Below are 26,677 nucleotides of genomic sequence, written 5' to 3' on the forward strand. Positions count from 1 at the left end.
CGTGCATGAAAGCTTTATGCATGGTCTAGGATTATGGGATGCCATTCTGTAATGGCACATGCAAACTCATGAGCTCAAGTTAGGATAAACAAATTAGATACTTTGACCTTAGCCACCCATAAAATGAGCTCTTTCCTCAAGTAATCAAATAAAGATTAGTACCATTGATCACAGCTTATATTTTTAAAATGTTACTGTAATTGTAATTTTACTTTATTCTGTCCTTCAGTATATTAGATAAGGGACTTTCTGGTGTTTTTGACACAGAATATGGTATGCACACATTCATGGATATGGCTTGGAATATGACGTCCCTGTCTGTATTTCTTTGGTCACTAGTCTTCCTTCAGAGGGAAAAAAAAACTATTGGCAAAGTGGTTTCTGTCAGTGATGGCATTTTCAGATCTGTGACTCCTGTATTTGGTGTCCCTCCACGTGAACATATGGTGACCAGGGTCACTGATGATGATGTGTGCCCTCTTGCAGCATCAGTGGGTTGCTAGGGACTTGAAGAATTGGAGAGCTGTGCTGATGATTTTTCCACAGTTTTTATGATTTTTTTGGAGGACATATCTTTCATTCTGTGTGACATTTCCAAAATATTCTGTTATATGGATCAGTCCACGGCAGAAGTTAATAAGCCACCTATGCCAGTCTTTCTTGAGTGACTTAGCAAATAAAGGTGATGTTTGCTTGTTTGATGATGGCTGTAGTGTTTATAGACCAGTTCAATATTCACTCCGTTCATTCCGTATAGCATTAGGTTACTGATCAATTTTAATTATGAACTCATGGACTCATCTCCATTGTGTACCCTCCAATAGCAGTAATGTCATTTGCAAATTTAATAATCAGGTTATAGTCATGAAGTGATGAGTAATTTTTTATATGAAGAGTGACCCACTCCCCATGCTTACTGCCTGAGCTCTATTACATGGAAAGTCAAAGATCCAGTTGCAAGTGTTAGTGGGTAGGCCAAGGTCAGCTAGTTTCCTCACTAGCTTAGTGGAGTTGACTGTAGCTGTAGTCCAGGAATGGTACATAGGAATTCCATTTGTGCAGGTGTTCATGGGAAGAGTGAAGACCGATATCTGCTGTATCATCTACAGACCTGTTTGGGCATGAGGTGAACTGCAGGAGTTCATGTGACTCTGGAATTTGCTTGTTGATATGTTTCTAGCTTCTAGGCTTCTTCATGGCTACTGCTGTGAGTGCAACTGATCTACAGAAATTAAAGCTGGTTACCCTGGCTTTTTTCAAGATTACAGTAGAGTGTGGTCTCTTGTGCGAGTGAAATATTAAATATGTCTGCGTATACTCCCTCCAACGGTGCAGCACAGGTTTTCAATATCCTTGGTGCAACATCATCATGTCCTGCTTCCTTCTGCTGCTTTTCTGGGGGTTGATTTTTGCAGAACCACAAAACATCAAATGTTACCTGGAGAATGGGTTCACTGGGCTTGCTGGGGAGTTTGGTGGAAATGTTATAATTGGTGGCATCAAAGTGGGCGTAAAAGAATTTGTGTCCGTGATGCTGGTTTTGTTTCCTCTATAGTTTGTGACAGCTTGGATTCCCTCACACATGCTGTGGTTGTCATTGCTCAGATATTGGCTTTCAATTTTCCTCAAGTATGCTATTTTAGTTTGTTTGATGGTCCTTGATAAAGCGTAGCGAGCTGCTCTGTTGTGTTTTGCTACCAGGCTTAAAAGCCTTGATTCAGTCCTTGATTTTTTTTGTGGTTCTCAGTGATAAACCACACTTTTTTTCCCCAACTGAATAGTTTGAGTTGGCACACAAATAGAAGTGCACTGATTACAGATTCGGTGTATTCATGAATACTAGTTGTGGCTTCTATGAATAAATCCATGTCTGCAGACTCTAAACAGTCCTTTGCAGTATAAGTTAGCACAATGTATTTGGATTTTGTTCATTTAGCAACAGTAAAAATATGACTATTTCCACAGAAGAATAGAAGAAGAACTGGGAAATCTAGCAGTTCTGTACTATATATTTTACCCATGTCCACCTTTAACACACTTATTTTATTGACATAAATGTATGAGCTGAAGACTCAGATTAGGTGTGTTAGAGGAACAGCACTACAGTGTGCAAAACTGGGAACTAAAGGAGCAGGACCTTGAAACTGCATGCCATCATTACACACATTACAAGTCATCATACACTGAGTGACTTTGCAGTTGGCTGCAATTTCACAGCATCCTTGAGATACATTGTGGTACCTTATGGCAAGTTTGGCTGGCTATGCAAAAAATCTCCTTAATGTACATACACACAGTTAGCTAACCCACCTCCCATGCTGTTTGTTGAGTTAGCTACCCAGCAACATTCTACCTGTCTTGTCTAGGAGAACAGTACAAATATTAGCATAGCAAATTCACTGACATGGGCAGGAAGAGGGGTTCATTACCATCATTATTGCTGAGAGTCACACATTTTATCTCTAAGGAAGATCAAGTTAAAGGGCTGTAGTTCGGCTACAGGGCAAATCACAGGTCTTTGTTAATGTGTTTCTTATAATATGCATCTATAGTACGTTTAGGATGGTAATACATCACATCGCCCCATCGTTGATTAATTTCCTATAACAGCATGCCCTGTCATGTTTTATATATACAATCAGTGACTCTACACTGTAACAGATTGTACTCTGACTCTCATCTTCTTTTTCTTCTTCAGAACACAGATTGAATCTTACCAGTTGCTTTCCACCCCGAGATCCCCACAGGACCCGATTACAGACACTCTCACACAGCCTGTTGAAGAGACCCATGCGACTCATGAACTAACAGGTCAGCACCGTTTCATTCCACACACAAATGCAATGATTGAAAAGGAGACAGTTATACATACATGTGTGTTAGCCACAGGCAGTGATTCAATCAATAAATGAAATCCTACCTACCATGCCTACTGGACAGCCTCACCAAGACTTTCAAACACACTTCGAAAAAGTTCGTTTTTCACCCCCTCACTGCTCATGCCTTTGGAATTCCTGTAGCGGGTGCTGCCAATCCATCACACTAACACCACTGAAGGCTAATCACAGGGCTTTTATTACGGTGGAGAGGGTGTCTGATGGCTTGACTGAGGCCTCTGACAGCCGAAGAACAAGTGCATGTTGAGATTCTGCAGGTGAAAAGAAGGAAAAGAGTAGAGAGAAGAGTGATGAAGCTTGCGTTTCCCCTAAACACCTTATCTTTGCTCTAGCATAACCCCTAACACTTCCTCACATCTTTTATGTGTACACCAAACTCTTTTCTGAGTCTGACCATTATCATGCACTACTAACTGATTGAAAAATTCTATTTGACACTATGTACATGTCTTCCTGCAGTGACTCCAGCTTAAAATACGATGTAAAACTACCGTCCACCTTCAAATTTTAGACATATTGTGTTAATCAAATGGTAAAAATTCAAATTAAATGAATATCATATCCAGGTTGCAACACTACAAAATGTGGAAAAGTTCAAGGGGGTGAATACTTATGCAAGGCACTGTAAATATAGCTGACTAAAATCTTTCGCATTATTAAATCCTTCCTGTCTCAAACGTATTGTCTGAAACATGCTCATGCTTTTGTTTTACACTGATTACATTTTGTACTTTGATGAAATATCCTTCAGACTCCACCTGTCACATAATCTCTGTCTCTCTTTCATATGTGCTGCAGCTGAGGAGATGGATCTGCACCGTTACTGCGTCTCTCTTTTTGCCATCTCCAGCTCAGCAGAAGCAGAAGAAGTGAATAACATTTTCAAATCATGCCTGAGTATCACTGAGATAGATGAGGTAATTCTGTGCTCTCTGCGGCTGCTGCCCCATATCACCTGTAGGCACTGAGATATCCGCTATCTAACTAGTGTATTGCTATAAGCCATGCATTTACATTTTAATCTCCTCTCTGAAGTCCAGATTTTTCCCATCAGTGGTTTTGTGGTTTTAATTTTATCCAGACAGCAGGAGACCCTCTGGTGGATGCTTCCTTTGGAGTCAAGCAGAGAGATGATAAAAAGTGAGTCATGCTACATATAGAAAAGAGATATTCAACAACAGAAACAACTCCTCAGTATGCCTCATCTTGTGTCATGAATTCTATTTTAGTTGAATGTTTTTCTGTATATGTATATGTATCTGTATTCTGTATATGAAATAGCAATGTACCACAATGAAAACCCAAACACAATGGACTGAAAACTAAAACAGGAAATTTGTGCTTTAATTTTATTTTATGATTTGCTTTCTTAATTGTATTTACTTATGTATTAATTTACTTCTCTTTCTATGTATACTTCTGAACAAAAACTTCTTTTTCCAATGTAATGGAAAAGATTTACAATGTACAATTTTTTTTTTTTGCATGAAATAGTGTAAAATATTTTGCGCATGTCTGGTATGCATTGAGGGGTGCCAGGAAATGTAGTGTACGCTTACATGAACATGGCACAAGGGAAAGAGATCAGGTAATAACACATGGGATGAAGGAGGACAAAGGATTGAGATTGGGTAAGAACACAGGGAGAGCAGATTGGGTCGCTACTAAGATGGCAAATGAGCAGTGACGTGAAGGATGCATAACAGGTAATGATACTGGGGGCTGCAGATCAGATATATGACACTGGGACCCAGATCAGGTAATGACACGTGGGACACGCTTCAGGTAATGACACAGTGGATGCAGATCGGGCAGTGGCATGTGGTACACAGATCAGTTTGGGTAACAATACAGGGGAACTAGATGCAGAATTGAAAATTAATAAGTGGGATGGGGATGAAAAATGTACTTATAACACTTTGGAAACAAAGGGGAACATTTCCGAGGGAGCTTAGCCAATGAGGCATGATGATCAGATCCAAAAAAAAAAAAAAATGTAACTTTCATTTCTCAATTATATTCTGGGTTCTGATGTGGATTTTTTTTGTATTTTTCTCTCTGACAGAGTGAATCAAGAAGGAAATGCTTTAGCGATGCCTTGCCAAGCAGAAGAGGAAGTGTTGCTTCCAACAAAGCCACTTGATTTCTCACTAAAAACTCAAACACTGGCTAATGAAACAGTTCTGAGTGGGTCAGTAGAATCATTCTCACAATCCCCACCATCAGACCAGCTCCCGTCATCACTCACTCTCCATAAGCTCCAAAAATCTGTGGATAGCTCTACTTTAACAGGCTCTGAAATGCTAAACCCTGAACAATATAAGGAACATGCATTTCAAGAAGCACAATCACCAGAACTCCTCAACCCACACATATCAAGATATCCATCAAAAACCACGTCAACACTCAAATGTACAACACAGGTTAGAGATTCCTGCTCTTCTACTTCTCTTTCTTCTCAATCCCATAGTCCATTAACTTCCACATCAATGCAGTGTCAGTCACCAGCATTCCCTGTGTCCTCCAATCAAAAACTGAGTCTGACTCATCCAGAACACTATCAAAGAAGCTCTAGCACTCTGAACCCCCCATTCACTCCAAGATCTCCACTAAAAGCCACATCAACACAGAGCTTAGATTCCTCTTTTTTTATCCAATCCCATGGCCCATCACCTTCCACATCAATTCAATGCCTCTCGCCAGCATTTTCCATTTCCTCCAGGCTAAAATTGAGCCCAACACCTTCAGAACTCTATCATATTAGCGCTAAAGCTCTGACCCCACCGTCTACTAAATCTTTCTCTCACACCCAAAGTGGTAACACTCCATCACAATCCCAGCCACTTTCAGAACTTCAGAAATCACCTTTATCTGCAGAGCAGTCATCCTCAGACGACGAGGAACCATATTTCCTTCCTTTAGGATCGTCGTCATCTTCGGAAAAGTCAGAAATCCTGCAAAGCTCACCTCCTCTTCACCTGAGCTTATCAAGTGAGTATGATTAGCCTCCTGCTGTGTTCACTACTAATGGTACAATATTCTGTACCATTGCCATCTCTTTAGATTTTATTGTAGAACAATTGAGCTAAAAATGCCAAGTAAAATGGCTACAATTGGCTATATAAATTAAGGGTGTAATGCAATGACCCTATCTGTGCCTGTATTTAGATTTAAATACACAAAAGTGGGTGTGGCCTAAACCGGAATGGTACTTTTTCTTTTTTTCTTTTTTCTTTTGTTCTTTTACTGGAAAAACCAAGAAGTACAAATGCCAGCGCTGTCAGCATGGTCTATGAATTCTCAACTTCAGTACATCTCTCGAGTTCAGAATTGGTCTCAACTACCAGCAATGTGTGCAGAACTGTTTTTGTTTTTTTTAATCCTGTAGGTGGAGTTTATGTTCCCATTTATGCCTGTAGTTGGTTCTATTTCCAGTGCGCGCGCACACACACATATACAAATATACATACTTTGGTAGAAACTAATGATAGACAGATATTTGGTGGTTATGTTTTAATTACACAATAAAATAATTTGAATAAAAGTAATAAAAATTAAATAGAAATAGAAAATTTGCCTAGCTATGTAACTTCAGACACTTATTTCCAGAGGTCTCATAAATGGTAGCTATTTTAAGTAGCTATCCGGAATGCTATTTACATGGAAAAATCAAGATGCAAATTTATGCATCATTTTTGATTAGTGTCCTGGATTCCACAGACCCTTTGCACTTTCCCTGCTTGCTTGCCAAAGTTAATTTAGACAGAACAATAAAGGCCTTTCTCTTTAGATATCGATTAGAGCATTAAATAAATACCCAGTGCACCATAGCATTAAGCCAGGCAATTACACACTGAGGAAAACTACAGGAATACAAGGCAGGAACCTAATCACCACCATCACCTGGGGCTCCCAACAATCAGAATTGAAATGTGGATATGCACACAACACAGCAGGGACTCCGCTGACTTGAAACATGCAAAGAAACACACACACACTCACACACACTCTGACTAAGAATCACACATACACTGCAATGTTCCCACACAGCAGGAACTTTAAGCTTTACTTGCTGACTAGCAGAACCATACAGGCATCAAGCTGTGTATTATAAATGTTATTAAAGGTTTGGAGAGAAAGGTGTGTGTGTGTGTGTGTGAGAGAGAGAGAGAGAGAGAGAGAGAGAGAGAGAGAGAGAGAGAGAAAATACACCACAGCTGGCAGCGTTTGTAGCTCCTCTTAGTTTATAAGATATATAACAAATCCCAAAATAATAATCATAATTCCCTCTTAATCAAAACTTAAGTACCCAACTGTATTTGCAAGACAATCACAGAGGTCTTTCTCCTTTTCTTTTTCGTTGTCTTCATTTTTCTCGATCCTGAAATGGTCAGCATGAAGGGTACAGGCCCTGTTCAAGCATTGTTTTATAGGCAACAAGATTAAAATATAATTTTAGTGAGAAATTTAATCATTACAATACACTGACAGACTATTCATGCATCACTTCAATTCACTTCACACTTTCCAAACTTTTGAGAGTTTTGCAAACCCAGAGTTTCATTCAAGAAAGGCCTACATAGTTATAGTGTGTATAATTTCATAATGGTGATGTACAGTTTTTAGCTATATAGGCTGCTTGCTTTACAAGTCATGTGACGTGTGGAAGCAGATCCATTTGTCACGAAGCTTTGACACGCAAAAGTTTTCCATAAATGTTAAATAAACATCTCCAAAACCGTCATATTAATGATTACACACTTTTCTTTGTTAAATAACATTTAAAAAAAAATCTTTTTCATTTTGGCCGTAGATTATGTAGACTGTCTAACATACAAGTCCCTGTATGAGTTGTTACTATAGAAATAATCTTTAATATTCAGCCTTCCCTTTTGGACACATACTTGGTTTTCTGTCGTCACGTTGTAGATTATCAAAATAGAAAAGCAAAACAAAGCCGTACACATTTTTACAACGTACTAAGTATATAACTATACACATCTAACAATTTGTATGTCTTCATTTTTTGGTTTGCTATATACCAATTCTGGTTTGAATGCTAAAGATTTTTTCATAACATTTACATTTTTATAATCCCATATCCTTCTTTTAGTCCCTACTTAATCTCAACCAGGACATGTTTGCTTAACTTTTTGGCAAAAGGACTATTGTCACTTAATTTAGTGACACTTCATATGTCATTCATATGCCATTAAATTATGCATTACTTTTCTAATTAAATACAAAAATGGACATGATCAGATTGCTATATACTATTACTTATATTTTCTTAAAGTTTTTTTGATCATTTCTAAGCTTATATTTAAGATCCTCCAGTCTGCATTCGCGCATTTACACACAGAAAAATATCTTTGAGTAGTGTTTAATAATAGAAGAGGATTTTAGTTATGATTACTGATTTCTGTTCTTTCTCTGTCACCTTGTGCTTCATTGGTATGACTGTAATAACTTTTTTTCCCATGTTGGAGCCAAGAAAATTTAGAGTTGGCCAATTTAGAGAAGCCAATCTCCCTACCAGCATGGTTTTGGGAGATGGGCGGACCTAGAGGTGCTCTGAGGTGGCAATGCTACTACTACTACTACTACTAATAATAATAATTATAATAAAATGAAGAAGTAGTACAAGAAGAAGAAGAAGGGGGCAAAAAAGATTGTGTTCCAGCACTATTCGTGCTTGGACCTCTAACAAGTAAATGAAATTAAAACATCAATAGAGAAAACGACTGGACAGTAATTAGCTAATACATATGTATATTGCATCTCCATTTCACATTGCATTTTATTCCATCGATTAGTTTATTTTCCTGATTTTTTTGTATTATCTGTAGCTCATATTCTTGATCATTATGGCTCCAGTCCCAACATCATGGAGTTGATTCTAACATGCTAAAGAAAATGAATACATTATCAGAATTGTAGTTTTTACTTCTATGTGTCCAATCACGCATGGACAATGTAGGTCAATATGATTTTTTTGTTATTTGCTCTTTGTTCAATGTGAAATTGTACTTGAGAGAGAGACACAGAGAGGAAAGAAATACATACATACAGAGAGAGAGAGAGAGAGAGAGAGAGAGAGAGAGAGCGAGAGAGGGGCAGTCTTTGTTAGAGAATACAGCTTCCTGTGCTTTGTTAGATAAAGCTCATATCTAGGTCCTCCCTGTCAGTAACTATCCTGCTGATGAAATTCACTTAGAGTTGGAAAGATATGATAAATTCCGAGTGTGATGAGCGTCCAATTCAGTATTATGGTTTTAAGTGCATCTAACTATTTGCTTCCAGCCTTTCCTTCTCAAAGAGGATGACATTAAATGCTACACAGTATGATGGTTTAGTTTTGGGTGAGGGAACCTGATAGAGAAACTCAGCCTTTTGCACATTAACAGAACAATATAAGAACGCCACTTTCCCTGATTTTCACCTCATTAAAGTGATAAATCTGATAAATCAAAAATGGCCTGGTTATTTTTGCACTGGATCTACAAAGCTAATGTTCACACATTTACACCCTTTTACCACAAACCATGTTGAGGAATATCTTTTGATCTGAGTGTGGGATATTTTAGACATGATGCAACTGGCCATAATGTGTACTGAACATTTGCTACAGTAAAGTTCAGACACCAAACATGTCTCGACTAACTATCTTTAAAAAGTGTATAGGACCCACAATCTTGAAATAACATTTTTTTTATTTTTTAAATTACATCGCTATGTATCAGTATCTGCACCCCTGTGGCATAATTCTAATAACGCTAACATTTTTTCTGTTGGTTTTTGTGCAGATTCAGATATGTCAAGCGACAGTATTGGCATGATTCCCACTGATGAAGACTCTTCTGATGAAGAAATGAGGAGATGTGCACTGCAGGACATGGGGGAAGAGGAAGAGAGAAACACGTTCTCTTCCCCTCCATCTCTGTTTCCCACTGTAGATGTTCCTTTCCCCTCTCAGAGCCCCACAACTGAAGAGCAGCCAGGCTTCTTTACCAAACCGTCCCTGGTGAGCAAAACAAATGTGTCTGCTTCAGTTCTCCTGTGTTGGTAGAAATGGAGATTGTGCAGATAGGAAACTGGATTGAGACAGCAGAAACAAAAAGTGTTGAGGTGATGCAGAACTGAATAAATAACTGTTGTTCCTGTAAATTGTGCTTTAAGTTGGAGTTATTCTTTAATGTTATGGTTGGATTCTGACCTTTCAGTACTATCTGCTTGACTCCAGCCTTGGATCCAGCCTTGTGCCACTAGTATTGTTGATTTTGTAATATTCTTTGGGTGTCTCTTAGTCTATGCTCATTAGTTCTCTCTGGTCTGTCTCCCTTAAGGTGTGAATTGTGGGCAGCGATTACTAGTATATATTGAAGGCGTATCCAGTTCAATATTCAGTGTGCTTTAAGTTGTTCTTTCTTGGATTTCATCTCATTTTCTATTGGAGAGAGTCTCTTTGAGTGATAATATTTTGGAGTTAGTGACTCAATGAGTTTGATATTACTGATATTCGACAAATTTAGTTATGTGAATCAAATTTCCTGTGTGGTAAAAAGCCTGTCACACTTATGTGACCTGCTGTACATGGAGGGAGAAAGCGAGAGAAAGAGGTAAGCTAAAATAAAAATTATATCTATAGTCAGAAGCCATTTATTTCCACTCTTTTGTCTGGCTCATGTTCTTTAGGTTTTTATCTCATCCAAACTCATTTTGCGTCAAATTGACAGTGGCCTGGTAACAATCACAAAGCGGACATTTCTCATTTCCTTTTAACAACAACGACACAATGTGTCATTGATGTGAGGCACCACTCTCATAGAGCAGCCTCGTGCTTTTTGCCTGTGGTCATCTCGACTAAAGTACATAGGTCAGCACCAAACATTAGGGTGTCACTCAGATGACAAAAATTCACCAAAAAATGATTTAAACCCAGCCTACCATAAGTAATGTAGTTCGACGTCTGCCTTTATACCCTGACAGAATCAGCAATTTGTGTCAGTATAAAACTGTTGCATTGCATTGGCAGCAGAAATTGAATCTAGCCTGCATTAGTCTAAAGTATTCATTTGATACATTCAGCTGATGTGGGTTCCTAATGTTCAACAGCAACAATGTTCAGATTCTTTGGCAAGAGTGAGTTTTTTTTCTCCCCAATTTGATCACTTGCCAATTCCCACTCACCAGCCAGCTGTCCCCTATCATATGACAGCTACGAACTGGAGAGGGTGAGGGCTAATATGTTTCCGGGACACATAAAGCCACCCAACCAAATGAACTGCTGCTCATGCTGCATCACAGGGCAGCATAAACACATTCGGAAGAAAGCATTATCTGCCCTCTTCTACATACACGAGATATCGATGCACAGGGTGGGCTAGTGTAGCTGTGGATGACTGGAGAGAGAGAGAAAATGCCATCCCTCCCACCCAGATAACACGTACAATTTTGCTCCCTTGGCTCCCAGCCACAGATGACTTTGATAAGTGAGTTTGTAAAATTAATTTTGCTAGCTAGGTACAAACCATGTCTGTGTGGTGCTTCACATCCAAAAAAAAAAAACTATGCACAGCTTTTATTCAGCTTGAGTTTGAGTTTTCTACCCATATAAATTTTTTTCTGGACCATTACACTCAACACTGTGCTAGTAAATGGGTTTTCTGTTCATGGTTTTAGTGGTGCTTTTCGGTATAAGAAACTATACAGTAAAAATAATGAAAGTGATAATGATTATTAATATGCTTCTCTGTATTACAGGCTGTAAGCATTTTAGCACAGAGACACAGCAGTGTATCCACAACCTACCAAGGCCTGGATGGCTTCTTCACACTGGGGCTAGAATCCAGGTCTGTTCCACTGAGTCCGGCTCCATCACACGCTCCTCCAGAGATGCAGACACACTCCACAAACTCAGAGGCCTTTATGTCAGGTCAGTACTGGTGCAAAACAGTCCAAATTTCTCTGTTGAATTAGATTTATTTCTATGTCAATAATCAATCAGTACAAAGTATTTCATCATACCTGGTGTTGAGAAAAATTAGTTTAGTTTATAATCAGTTTATTTAAGTTTATTTATGTTATAGATACTGAGATTGGTGTAGCAATTCAAAGTGGAAAATCTTTATACTCCTAGTCAGTAAGTATAATGGATTATATAATAAATTCAGGCTACAACTTTGCCATAAGTGTTGTCTTTTCATTGGTGTTATTGTTCCATATGGAATGGAGCCATTTAGTAAGTAATGTAGAAAATGAAAGACATTTATTCTCAGTCAAGAGGGACAGATTATGTCCACTGGAGACTGGAGACAATATTATGATATAAATGGAGGATGCATTATCTGAGGGAGCTCTTCAAACACTTCCTGTACTCACCATCATGTTATTGTGTGTGTGTGTGTGTGTGTTCAAAATCAAATCAGATTGTTACCCGGTGGAGTTTGGTACAAGCTGTATTTTCTTTATTCCTTTCTACACTATTGCTGTCCTCAAGGTTTATGTTATTTTTGGCCAAAATGGTAGAGGACGAGTTAATAGAGTCTTTATGCCCACTTGAGACTTGAGGCTTGAGACAATAATACAATACAGATAGAGGCTTTTTTTTTTAGCCTAGGAAGCTCTTCACATATCATCCTATCTCTGATTTGCTCTGTCTCTTAACCCAATGGTGCCATTACCGGTCTGATTCTCATTCATCTTAAAAAAATGTGCCTAAATGTGTTCATTCTCTACAAGGGTGGTTATAACTGTCGTCAATCAAGAGACTTAAGGAAGATTACTCTCACCCAAAGCCCTGCGGCAAAGCAGAACTTGATTCAGGTGACACGCTGTATTGTTTCATACTTATACCCACGGCACCCATTTACTCAAACATTAGTGTTGAAGTGTATGAAAAGTATCAATCTTTCTTTAGAAATTCAGTACTTTTTATGAAACCATTTTTTCCCTGAAATCTAAGCTTATCTTTCATTTGCTCCTATAGCCTGCTAGTTTTCCTCTAGTGGACTTGACTATCTAGTATGTTTGATGTTTGTAGGCTTTTCTTAATCTAACACACACAAAAAAAAATCTCTCAAACTTAGATTCAATTTTGAATCTAACTCAACAAAAAACCACATGGTATCTTGGAGCTAGGTGCCAGAGGGAAGCCTGCAGTAAAATCAACTGAGGCACACCTAGCAACCATCATATAGTGGATTGAACAACAAAAGCTGGACAAATCACTGCCACGTGAACCACACATATACTGCACATGTAAGAGACCAAGATTAAGAAGGTGATAGGAAGTAGCACATCCTCCCCAAATCTAAGCTCCCACCAAAGACTTGCAATGACTTATCTTTGAAGCCCTTTCTTTTAGATATATAATAGAATCAAATGTTTTTAATTTTGTGCAGTTAACCATCTGAGTGCATAATCTACCATGACATGTAGTTTCTAGAAACACTTTAGATACAACAGTGACTTTTTTTCAGCAGTAACCTTTCGTACAAACTAAACGAAATAAATACATTATAATCCGGTAAGCTAAGGCAACGTTTTAGAGAAAATAGAGGAAATGATTCTTCAAGGAACTCTAGAAAATACATCCACACACTAACATTAGTTATGCTACTCTCTCTCTCTCTCTCTCTCTCTCTCTCTCTCTCATAGATTTTTATTTTATGACTTCTACATTATTGATTCAGTACAAAAACTTTTTAGATTTCCAAACATTAGTTTTCCAGCACAAAATTAAATGTTACAGAAAAATGTTTGTATGTCAGTAAAGAAAGCAACATATTACATAAGAGACCACTTTTCAGACAAAAACATAATGAAGGCTGCTGGGTTTTGTGGCAAAAATAAGAAGCAAGTGTGACAGTCAAAGTCTCCAGAAGAACTGTGGCTGCTTCTGCAAGATGCTCTGTAAAGCTAATTACAGCTCATTTCCTTATAAAACTGCCACATTGTACCTGAGACTACTATATCTTTAAAGCGAAGGATTGTCGCACCAAATATTGACTCTGTTTCATTTATTACTGTTTACTGCTCTTTATGGTATTTTTTAATGTAGAAACATTTAATTTCATTATTTTGAAGGCTCTACAGCTATTTTTTTTTGCTCTACAGCATTTCTTTGCATGTGCCTAAGACTTTTGCACAGTACTGTATATATATCATTCATTCATCTTCAGTAATAGCGGTGCTGGTTGGGGGGTTGCAGTGGATCTGAAGCCTATTCAGTGAACGCTGTGTGTGAGGTGGGAATACACCCTGGATGGGATGCCAGTCCATAGCAGGACACCTTGCACACACATTCATACCTAGAGGCAATTTAGAATAGCCAATCCACCTACTGGCATGTTTTGGGAGGTAGGAGGAGAACCAGGATCAGGTACCCTGAATCAATACCCTCTGCACACTATGCCACGCTACTCTTACAGTTGTGGTCATAAGTTTATATACACCTTGCAGAATCTGAAAAATGTTAATAATAAAATAAAAAAAATGAGGGATCATAAAAATTGCATTTTGTTTTTAAATTTAGTATTGCCCTGAATCAGTGATTTCACATAACAGATGTTTATATATAGGCCACAAGACAAAATAATAACTGGATTTACACATATGAACCAGTTCAAAAGTTTACATATGCTTGATTTTTTATAAAGTGTGTTGTTATCTGGATGATCAGTGACTGTTTTTATGTTTTGTGATAGTCCTTTGTTTGTCCTGAGCAGTTAAACTGCCCACTGTTCTTCAGAAAAATCCTCCAGGTCCTGCACATTCTTTGCTTTTCCAGCATCTTCTGCATATTTGACCCCTTTCCAACAGAGGCTATATGATGTTGAGATCCATCTTTTCACGCTGAGGAACAACTGAGGGACTTGTACACAACTATTACAAAAGGTGCAAACATTCACTGATGCTCAAGAAGGCAACACGATACATTAAGAGCCAGGGGGATGTAAACTTTTGAACAAAATGATTGGTGTAAATTGTTATTATTTTGTTTAAAGATCTTATTTTTTTCATTTAGAACCACTCTTCAGAAGTTACATAAGATATTTACATGTTTCCCAGAAGAAAAAAAAAAAAAATTCACACAGATCATCCTGTTCAAAAGTTTACACCCCCCTGGCTCTTAATGTTGTTTGTTGCCTTCTTGAGAATCAGTGAATGTTTGCACCTTTTTTAGTAGTTGTGCATGAATCCCTAAGTTGTCCTAAGTGTGAAAAGATGGATCTCAAAATCATATAGCCACTGTTGGACAAGGGTCAAAAATGCAGAAGATGCTGCAAAACCAGATAATGCACAGTACCTTGAGGATTTTTATTAAGCTGAGTGGGTGGATTAACTCCTCAGGAAAAACATAAAAACAGTCGTTGATCATCCAGGTAACAACACACAGTATTAAGAATCAAGCGTATGTAAACTTTTGAACTGGTTCATTTGTGTAAATTCAGTTATTATTTTGTCTTTTGGACTATATGTAAACATCCTTTATGTAAAATTGCTTATTCAGGGCAGTACTAAATAAACAAAATGCAATTTTGTGATCCCTTTTATTTTTTTATTAGCATTTTGCAGATTCTGCAAAAAAAAAGAGTATATATTTATACTCTTATAAATCAATGAAACAATACGCATATTACTAATTCATAATTGGTATTGAAACAGCTCTCTGTATTGGATATTGGGCCACTATTTCCTCCAGGTGTTTTTTGCTACAAGCTTTGTTTTTTAATTTTAAATAAATAAATTATTAAAACCTTTATTTTTTACAGCACTGTGGTATTCAGACCTTAATTATTCCAGGTTTAGATGAATTGCCCAATAAAATACTGCAGGGTAACAGCCACTGTGCAGATTATGCCGCTCTCATATATCCATTTATTCCCCTGTTCCATTCTCCCCACGCTTAATGAGCTACTCTTAAGAGAGCATTAGTTAGAATGTAAACACTAATATTTCCATTAGTACTTTCTAAGATTGCCGATATTACAATATGGAGGAAGTCAATGGAGATAAACAGAGCTCTAATGGTCTCATTTTTAGATGCTATGTATCAAACCGTGGCTTTAATGAGAGGCAGGAAAGGTCAGATGAGTGATGTTTCCCTGTCAGCAGTGTCTGCTTTTTCCTCCTCTCTTTTTTCCATGCAGCATATATCCATCACTCTTTTTTCTCATCCCTTTTTTATTCCTTAGAGTGCCATGATCTAATAGGTTTTATTGGTCTTTCTCTCTAGCTCGCATTCCCCTGAGCACAGTGACAAGGGCAGCGACCACTGAGCTGGAAAATGGCTTAATTATAGCCGGCGTTTAAGACAGAGAAAGGAGACATGCATTAACCCCAGAGACATGTCTTTCTGTATGCATGCATCTCTCTCTCTCTTTCTCTCTCTTTCTCTCTCTCTCTCTTCTGAAAGTACACTGTGCTGCTCCCTTAATATGTAGTGTCTGGCTGTGTCTTCAACTTTCTAAATCTCAGGAAAAAACAACTTTGGTATGTCTATGACTTAGGGACATAAATTAATTAACAAAAGCTAATCTAAGAGATGGTAGTGCTGCAGGGGGTTGGATTTGAGCATGTGGTGTGTTTATGGCTTTTTACAACAAACGTCATCTTTACAAGCAGATTGACTTCAACAAAACTGTTCTCATAAACGCCACTCATAAAGTCAAGTATAGACTATCAGGCTAATTGGTTCACAGAAAAGGATACTGGAAACAGCACACTTGGGAAAACAAGGAATTATGTAATAGAGTCTAATGATTTTTATTGTTATCTATGGTTGAACTGCTTTAGTTGGAATTCAGATCTAAGTAAATGCCATAGATAGGGAAACAAGTGAATGGACGGACAGACAGAAAAAGAGATGGACAGCTAACTCATCAGACATACAAGCTAGAAAAGATAGAAAACAAGTAAAAATAAACAGGTGAATGGACAGACAGAATGACAGGTAAATGTACAGACAGACAGAGAAGGACAGGTGGATGGATAGACAGAAGCACGCACACACACACACACACACACACACACACACGTTTTTTAAACTTCATTAGAATAATGCCAATGATTCTGCTCTCTCTCTGTCTTTCTTTCTCTGTAGGTGACAGTCTCTGGAGGCCAGAGAGCAGCCTTCAACATCACGCAGAGGCAAAGCTTGTTGGTGTTGTGATTAACAACCAGCCAATCAGCATCATCTCGCGATCTGTCACACCAATCAGTAAAATGGAGCCATCCCGGAGGCTGGGTCAATCAGGTGTGATGTCTCTTATGTAGTTTCTATGCACTTTAATGGAAATTTTGAATGTACACATCAGAAACCCTGCATGGAAACTGACAATTGAGCTGAGTGGGGCGGGGCCAAAACAAGAAACTTCTACGAGTTGCAGTTATAATGTGAGGAACCTACACATGTAAAATAGTAAGCTGTAACTCCACACAGTAACACTCAAAGGTACATACTGAGAGTGTGAATAGATATTTGCAAAAATTACATGAGAAGCATACATTTTTACAGCTTTACAGCTTTGCAGCATTTACAAAATCATAGTCGGCCACAGCAGTCATGACAGCTCGCAGCGCTACGGCACGCTCTTCTGGATTGTCTTATGTTTATGTTGCCACGTGTTTTTTTTTTTTAATTCATGCCTTGTCTCGACCCATGTCCTATTATTGGTTGTCTTCCTCATGTGTCTCTATTACTCGCACCTGTTTTAAGTTTAATTAGTATGTATATTTAAACCCTCGTGTGTCTTTGTCCTCTGTGGAGTATTGTTCAGTGTTTAACCACCTGTCTGTACCAAGCCTTTCTGTTTCCGTATTTGCTGTCCTGCTTACCTGACTTTTGCTAGCCTCCTGATTCTCATGTTTTGCCTTAGCTCAGTGTACTCTGCTCATCGCCTGACCTCTGCCTGTTTCCTGTTTTTGACTCTGATTCACGATTTCGATTTTCTGCCTGCCTCAAATAAACATTTTAACTGCGATTGCATCCCTCTCACCTCTCAACATATGAAAACCACGAGCTTCTCTTTTTACTTCTTTGGTTTGATGTAGTACTTAGCACAAAATACTCATTTCAAACAGTATAATATTTTAGTAATTTTAGCTAACATAGCAAGCCACCCAAACATCGCATTACACTAAAGTTAGCCAGCCAAATAGGTAATGGTAATGTTAACGTTATCTGTCCATCTATAACCATCTGACATTAAGTAGCTAGCTAGTTTGTGTTTCATTAGTTTAGCTAGCAAATTAAAGCTATTAGAAATTGTAAATTAGTAAAATTTTCTAGCGTTCACAGGAGCACTTGAAAATTATTCATGAAAGTCCCATAATTTCAGATAAATGTTCATATCCTACTTGTGCTCCTGAGTGTGTGAAAATGTACGCATAAGATGACTAACTAATGTAAACTTCAATTGATCAGCTTCAAATCATATAAATCTCATTCCAAAAAACTAAAAGAATATTAAATTTAAAAAATCAAGAAAGCAAACCAGCAAAAATCCATAAATTCAGACAAATAAATATAGATGGGCTCAGGCGGTGTATAAGTTGGTTACATTTGCTGAGGCAGCTTCATTTAATGTTGCGTGAACACTTCATTAGAGCCAGCACTAAGTGACCGATAAGTGACTGATCTGGTACGTCTCAAGCCACAATGTGTCATACACTCCCTAGTGTGCTGCGGACCATTTGCTTCCTGCAGACACATGCCCTTCTGCTTTTCTAATATGGTATCGGGGAGGGGGTGAGGGATTTCAGGCCAAGAGTTACTGAGACACCTTGCTTAGAATAAAAATAACAATTAAACATAGCAGTCTCTCTGTGTGTGGTGCTTGGTGTCCCGGATCACCTGGGTGCAGTAGATCAGTAGATATTTTCATGTCAAACCATTTTCTTTTCACCTAACTTAATTCACATGTAATTCACCTTTTCCATAATTTAGCTCCAGATTTTGGCCGTCCAAATGCTGTTACACTGTTATACTGTACACAGTGAGTGTGTGAGATTTGCCTTTTATGGAGTTTTGTGATGTCACCAAATGCAAATCATCTGTGCTGTGCATGCACCTGATCATTTACAGATGATTGGCTTTCATCAGCATATCAACGTTTCTGAAATTTTCTTAAATCCGGCAGAAGTTTTTCGTTTGGTTTGGCTTACTCAAACACTTTACTAACTTTACTAAAAGATTGATAAAAGAGGCCCAATGGGAGCACATGACAACTTTTCTTATTTTCTTCAGGCAAAAAATATCACATCTTTCCAAAATAATAACTCAGTATGACAGAAAAATAAAAGGCTCCTCCACCTTCCTGAACTGCTACCCAGTGGACAGATTAAACACTCCATGAGACTTAATCTAGATTTATAGTGTCAAAATCTGATTAATGTTTTATGCAGCATCTCTTCAGCAAGACTGAATACACTGTTTACTTGATGCTTCGTCCACTTAGTCAGACAGAGTGTTGATCACTGCACTGATGATATTGATAACAGCAAAGACAACAGCAGGAAGCACATAATTGTTCACCGTAGGTGTGATTTACTGGAGCACATTTACAATCCTCACTATATGATTAAAGCAGAGCTGATGATGTTAATACACCGGCCAAAACACATACACGCGCACACACACACACACACACACACACACACACACACACATACATTGTAGAGGCATCATTACTCCACGATTCCTGAACACAACTTGAATCAGAAGTAGCTTAGAGACCAAGAAAACTAGAACTAGAATTAAGACTGAAATGAGTTCTATAATGTACACTAAACTATGACTAGAATTAGAACCAGGCATTTGGTCAGAATTAGGCCTAGGATTAGAATTCTAAGAAATCTAATTGTCTCTTATCAGGACTAGAACTACTACCAAGACTAAGCAGGATTAGTGCTAGGTCCAAGAACAGATCAGTGTTCTCTAGGTTAAGAACTTTGATTCGGACTAGAATTATAGGACTAGACATAAAAGCTGGAACAGGACGAAACCTGGACATTGCATTAAAATTACACTAGGACTAAAGCCAGAACTAGACTAGACCTGACATTAAGACAGCTAGAACCAAAAATAAATTTAAATTCTGATCTTTGATTGACTTAGGGTCCTATTCGAAATTCGAGTTCTATTCGTAGTATTGTTAATAGTTATGGTTCTGCTAGTAATAATTACATTTCTGCTCCCAGTTATGGTTCTAGTTAATCTTAATCCAAGTTCTAGTGATAGTTCTGGTTTCAGTTCTATTTTTAACTAGAACTAGAACTAGAACAAGAAGTAGGAATAGCAGAGAACTAAAATAAGACTAGGACTAGAAGTCAGAAATGGCATTAAACCAAGTGGACTTTATCGTGTGTGTGTGTGTGTGTGTTCTACATCCTTCACTACTTTCCTTCTGCCTCCTCCAGGCCCTATTTAGACTTCACATTATTTACATCCATCTCAGCTGATCCAATCACAAGTGGACAGCCAAGATGGATAAGCGTTCACACCTGGTATTTTTCATGTGTTTCAAATGTGCCTTCACTGCTGTGTGATCACATTTCCATATCTGCCAAAAGCAACTCATTTCCACTTCAAAACCAGGCCAAAGATACTAGCCAATAGCAAACAAAAAAGTTCAACGATATTTTTATATTTATCAGTAAAAGTGTTCATTTTAGCCATCATTTCCTAAATAAACCACCAGGCACTCAGATCAGTCGATAAAAGCATTACTCATACTGTCATCTGGCTTTGCAGCATTTTGTGCAGGGTTTGTTCATTTATTCATGTTTCATGTGCTGTAAAAAGTCACAAACAAAAAAGAGAAGGAAGTAAAAATAGAAATACAATGTGAGTTGCATAGGCATAGTAATAATTCCTTTAATAGTCTTGTCCAATGGCTGAGTATACACTACCATATTTAATGAGTATACACTACCATATTTAATATCTGCCCCTTCCATACCCATACACTATTTTAAAGCCCACCCTCAGGACTATCATTGCAAAATGAGTTGTAATGTGATGCAGTAGTTTTTAATGAAGCAGCATCAAAACAATTTTCTATAGTTTATTTCCCCAAGGTCTTAAAATTGTCTAGTATTATTACATACGTTTTGTCATAAATAAAGAATAGCTCTGAGAATGAGTTGACCAAATCACTAGCACATTTATTCGTATAGTAATGAGCAGAGCTCATGATGAGAACAAGAAACGTGCATATGACACACGTATGCAAGTTTCAATATAATATATGCATAACACTGTGGAACAAAAAAAAATCAACATATAATAACAGTGTGGATGAACAGTTCAAAAGTAGCTTGATTCTGTGTGAAAACCTCAAAACTGACAACACTGGAGACTAGGTGGTCTTTGATATTGTCTGGGATGCACAATGCAATGTGATTTTGTGTGTCCGTGTGTGTGTGTGTGTGTGTGTGTGTGTGTGCGTGCGTCGGGGTGTGTGTGTGTGTTTCCTACATCTTACACTGCTCTTTCAGCCTCTTTCAGGCTTGTACAGTATATGTGTACATGTGTGTGTGTCTGTGTGTGTGTGTGGTGTATCCTTCACTGCTTTTTCTCAACAAGTTTGTACTGTGGTACAGTGTCTGTGCGCGCGTGTGTGTGTGTGTGTGTCTGTGTGTGTGATTGCCTGAGGAGGGCAGAAATCTCCTGCTGCTCTATTTGATTAGATCTGAGGGGCAAAAACACAGCTGACCTGCTGCCACTCGTTTACCACCTACTTTATACTGTCTGCCTATCTCTCTGTCTCTCTTACTCTCTACTCGCTATCACTGTGATTTATCTTTCTTCCTTTACTCCAGTGCCCTCTCCCCTCTGTCCATGCCCTTATTCTTCTCTCTTTACTCTTCAAATGCTTTCTCTTTCCTTTTCTTATTCCTTTTTTTGATTTTTTATCCTGTCTTCTCTCCCTTTCTTACACTGTCCTCTATATTTCTTATGCCATCTTTTGTCTCTCTTCTTTCCAATCTGGTCTTCTCTGTTTCCTTTTTTTTCTTATCTTGTCTTCTTATATTTTTATTGTTTTTTCTCCTACCTCGTTTTTTCTCTTCATTCACTGTGTGTTTATCTTCCTCTCATTCCCTTTAGGTGCCTCTGCTCCAGTCACTCACAATGTTTCTCGTCCTATGTGTGCATCTCGTCCCATTTCACGTGCTGCTCTGGAGATCCTGGAGGTTCAGAGCGTGGAGCAAGCCGAGATCACACACATCAAACAGGATGAGGAGGATCTGCTCACCATCACCTCTCTGGAGGAAGAGTTCAAACGGATGAGCGCTGAGCCAAATTTATTTGTATCAGATGGACATACAGACAATAGAAATTGGACAAAAAAAACTGATTTTTGAAATATATTCAAATTTTGCATCCATATAGTAGCTTTTTTGGCATGATTAAATCTTTTAATAACATAATCAGTCTTTTTCTCATATAAACTGTAATATACTTTTCATGTGCAAATATTAATTCTCAATATCAATATCACAATAATAATTGACCATTTACTCACTCTGTTGTGAAATGCATGCTCAACCCTAATGTAAATATTATTTACACAGAGGATTATAAAATATATAACTAAAACTAGTCTTTCAATTCATTTTAGTTAGCTAGCTGTTGGTGTAGTTATCATGACTTTTAAAGTCTGTTAGTTTGTTAGTTAGTTTGTTAGTTTGTACATTTTAAAGAGGGTATATTGTCACTTAATATGCGATACCGTATAGCTTTCCACTAGATTGTGGAACATGATATCAGACGAGGAGGCCTGGCATGCAGTCAGCATTCCAATTCATCCTAATTGAGTGCTTTTAATGGGGTTGTGGTCAGGGCTTTCTGCAGGCCACTAGAGTTCTTCCACACAAACCTTGGCAAATCATGTTTTTATGGACTTGACTTTGTGTGCAAGGGGGATTGTCATGCTGGAACAGGTTTGGGCTGGGCCCCTTAGATCCAGTCACGGGAAATCTTAATGCTACTGCATACAAAGACAATTATATGCGTCCAACTTTGTGGCAACAGTTTGGGGTAGTCCCTCATATGGGCATAATGGTCGGGTGTCCACATACTTTTGGCTATATAGTGTAAGTAGTATTAATCAGCATCTTCTTTCATTCATTCTGAAGTGACCCATGCCCGGTAGACACGTTTCTGTGCTAGTATGAAGGCAGCATTCTACAGTATGCGACTGCCAAGCTCACAATGCCCTCAATGTCAAAAAAAAGATAACTTAGCTAGCAGTATTAGCTATCACTTACTGCACTACCAGCAGGCAGAAATCAGTATCAGACTTCGATTCAATACTTCAATTCAATTCAATTTTATTTGTATAGAGCTTTTAACCATGGATATTGTCAAAAAGCAGCTTTAGAGAAATATGTAGATTGTGGATATAAATTTTAAATTTATAAATTTTCCATAATAAGCAAGCCAGAGGCGATGGTGTCAAGGAAAAACTCCCTGAGACAATATGATTAAGATTCCTTGAGAGGAACCAAACTCAAAAGGGAACCCATCCTCATCTGAGTGACACTGGATAGTGTGATTGCAAATAATTTCCCTGTACTACATAGTCAAAAAGTGCAATTATGTAACCAGGAACTTATGAGCTTATGAGCAACTTACGAATATTAACATCAGAGTCATTTCTGAATTCATTATAGTTTAACTAGAAGTATATTTTGTTGAAGTTATCAACTGTTAAATGATGGAGACTTGAGTGCAAAATACTACCCTTGCCTACCAGGATGGCATTGGTGTGGATGATGCTGTAATCAATCTGCTAATAGGGCATACTCCTACATGGACACATCAAGCAGCACTGTGAGGATTATGTTCTTCAATTTCTCCAGTGCTTTCAACACCAGTCAGCCTGAACTGTTAGGAGAGATAGTCCCGTTGATGCAGGTGGATGAATCCATCATCTCATGGATAATAGACAACCTAACTGGCAGTATGTGAACCACTGGGGCCCCTCAAGGGACTGTAATGGCTCCCTTCCTGTTCAATCTGTACACCTCAGATTTTAGGTACAACACAGAGTCATGTCATGTGCAGAAGTTCATGTGCAGCCATGGTGGGGTGCATCAGAGGTGGGCAGGAAGAGGAGTACAGGGCCTTGGTGGAGAATTTTGCTGAGTGGTGCAAACTTAATCAAATGGAACTGAACATTGGCAAGACAAAAGCGATGGTGGTGGACTTCAGGAGGTCCAGGCCCCACCTATCACCACTCACCATTGATGGAAAGGAGGTTGTGAGCACATGCAGTATAAGTACCTGGGCATGCGAGGATGCCCAGTCTGGCAGTCTGGATTGGACTATCAATACAGTTGCTGTGTATAAGAAGGGCCAAAGTTGCCTGTACTCGCTGAAGAGGTTGTGGTCCTTTGATATGTGCACATCACTCCTATGTGTGTTCTACCATGTAGCCAGTGCACTTTTCTATGCTGATGGGTGCTGGGGAAATGGTATTGGAGCAAAGCCTGCAAAGAAACTCAACAAACTGATTATGAAGGCCAGCTCTGTTATTGGAGTCCAGCTCGATCCCTGGAAGCAGCACAACACTGTGGCTGGGCCTTGTTCTTCTCTCAGTCTTTTCTGCATATCCTTCTCTCTATGCTGATCAGAGGGCCTATGACTAAGCACCACTAAAGTGCTGAGGCACTCTTCATAGCTAGCCTTCTTTGTTATTTGGATTGCTAACAACAACAACATACCAGGGCTAGAGTTGAAGTCCCTCTGATAACTTCCCTCCTTCCCCAGCTCCCAAATCCCCTGCTTTTCAAAGACTAGTGGGCCTGTGGCTACATACAGCTAGTGTGTAGCTAGGGTGTTTTTTTCACCATAACACACACTTCTTTTAGTTAGCTACCAAATTAATTGGGCGTTTGGACCATCTGCTATACTGAGCCCAGGCCCCTCAGCTAAAATGACAGTTTATGGGTGGACTGGCATATTGCCGAATGCCCGCAATTGACACTTATATTGCATAGCTGGTGATTTTTGTCTAGTGTATTGCATAATGATCAAGCACCAAATGCAGATGCACTGATGACGCTGACTTCACTGGTGATGGATCTCAAGCCCAGATAAATGCGGAAGGTTGCATCAGGAAGGGCATCTGGCATAAAGCCTGTGCCAAATCAATATGTGGACAATGGAAAATGAGTTACTTCTTAAGGTAACTTGGGGGCCCTTTGCATTTTGTTACTGCTTGATATTAGCACAGCTTTCAACACTATCTCACTATCAGGACATACTACTTACTCACCTCCTACTGCCAAATCACTGAATAGGCTACCACATCTTCAAAATGCTGCTGCTAGGCTGCTTATCCATACTTGGAAATAAGAACACGTCACTCCCATTCTGTCAAGTAGTCTTCATCAATTAACCATTTCCTGTCATGTACAATATAATATTGTACTTTTTGTCTAAAAATCTTTGAATGGCTTGTTCCACCCTACCTGGCTGACTGTCCTGTCATTCACATTCAGACTGATTTTCAGTCATGGTACAGCTTTTAACAACATAGTTCCCAGGCTGTGGAATTAATTTCCCCTGAATCTCTGTGATTCAAATGACCTTTTGTCATTTAAAATGCTGTGCCAAAAGGGGAAATTTGGGTGCTACAGTAGCAAAAGACATTGATACACAGGACAAATTTATTGGTCAGCTCTAATAGTCAGACTAGAAGAAAGGAAAGGTGCAAAGGTGGCAGAGATAGTGTCTCCAGTGGGGGAGCCATTAATGGAAGAAGTGTTAATGGACAGCTGGACCCATGCCTAGGTGTTGAATCTGTTAACAAACAGATTCAGTTCATTAACACTCTCCAGACTCCCCTCCACCATTTGGTTACCAGCCTGTTTGTAACCAGTGATGGTCCACCTTCCACTCCACACCTCCTTCACATTGTTCTGCTGGAGCCTGTGCTCCAGCTTGTCCCGCTTGTTATAAATTAAGTTGTTGTTGCTGTTGTTGATGATTATGATGCTGAAATCAGGCAGATACTATGTGCAGTACTGGCTCCTGTTGAGGACACTAGACTCACTGACTGTAGCCACAGCAGTAGTTCCCTTGGGCCTATTGATATTAAAAAACTTTCAGAACTGAGTTATAAGCAAGGATGGATAGTGCTCTCCACCTTGCATAAAAGCTCCTCAGGTGGGCTCACCCACGCTAAGAGCAACACACTTCCCAGGAAGGCACAATGGTGCAGCAGATGTGCTGATGATGTAGTGCATATGCCAGGCAGCTCACTGGGAAAGAATGCACTGGCCCAAGACTGGTCTCTCTGTCTACTGTAAACATTTCTGCCTCTACTGCTGATTCTGCCCACATTGCACAGAATTCAGAGTCCTGCTGTTTCCACTGCTGCTCTTACTAGTGGTTGGAACACCCTTGCAGCTTCTTCCTGATGAGATAATGTCCGTCACTTAATAGGTCAGACTCCATTTAGACAGGGAATCTTCCCACATCTTTCCTTCTTGACATGTGCCTTGTATGCCCTCAGGTGGAAACTTCTGCAAATGGTGTTCACTCCATTATTTGGAACCAGTGCACTGCACAGTTGTTAGATTATTTACCTGCCTGCAGGGACTGATAGACATGAAAAGTCCCTGTCTACACCACATATGACAGGTATTGCAGCACCATGGTTGGTGTCTCACTGAGGGCACATGAACTTATCACATAAACTTATCTAAGTTTATGTGGAAGTTTCCCAGTCTGAAGGGAGTCTGGGCTTGGACATCATCCCCAT

The 26,677-nt window shown here is 38.8% G+C and overlaps 1 protein-coding gene across 1 annotated transcript in view; it reads left to right on the forward strand.

The window, feature by feature from the left end:
• Positions 1–22,582, forward strand: part of zbbx (zinc finger, B-box domain containing) — a 50,910-nt gene extending 28,328 nt beyond the window's left edge. Inside the window, exons 11-18 of the mRNA XM_026914293.3 lie at positions 2,699–2,811; positions 3,696–3,814; positions 3,979–4,037; positions 4,963–5,888; positions 9,704–9,921; positions 11,661–11,832; positions 17,005–17,157; positions 22,012–22,582. Of these exons, the coding sequence (XP_026770094.3) occupies positions 2,699–2,811; positions 3,696–3,814; positions 3,979–4,037; positions 4,963–5,888; positions 9,704–9,921; positions 11,661–11,832; positions 17,005–17,157; positions 22,012–22,268 (2,017 nt within the window). The 3' untranslated portion in view covers positions 22,269–22,582. The remainder of the gene's footprint in view (positions 1–2,698; positions 2,812–3,695; positions 3,815–3,978; positions 4,038–4,962; positions 5,889–9,703; positions 9,922–11,660; positions 11,833–17,004; positions 17,158–22,011) is intronic.
• Positions 22,583–26,677: the final 4,095 nt, after the last annotated feature.

This window comes from Pangasianodon hypophthalmus, chromosome 6, assembly GCF_027358585.1.
Source record: "Pangasianodon hypophthalmus isolate fPanHyp1 chromosome 6, fPanHyp1.pri, whole genome shotgun sequence".
Taxonomy (NCBI): Eukaryota; Metazoa; Chordata; class Actinopteri; order Siluriformes; family Pangasiidae; genus Pangasianodon; species Pangasianodon hypophthalmus.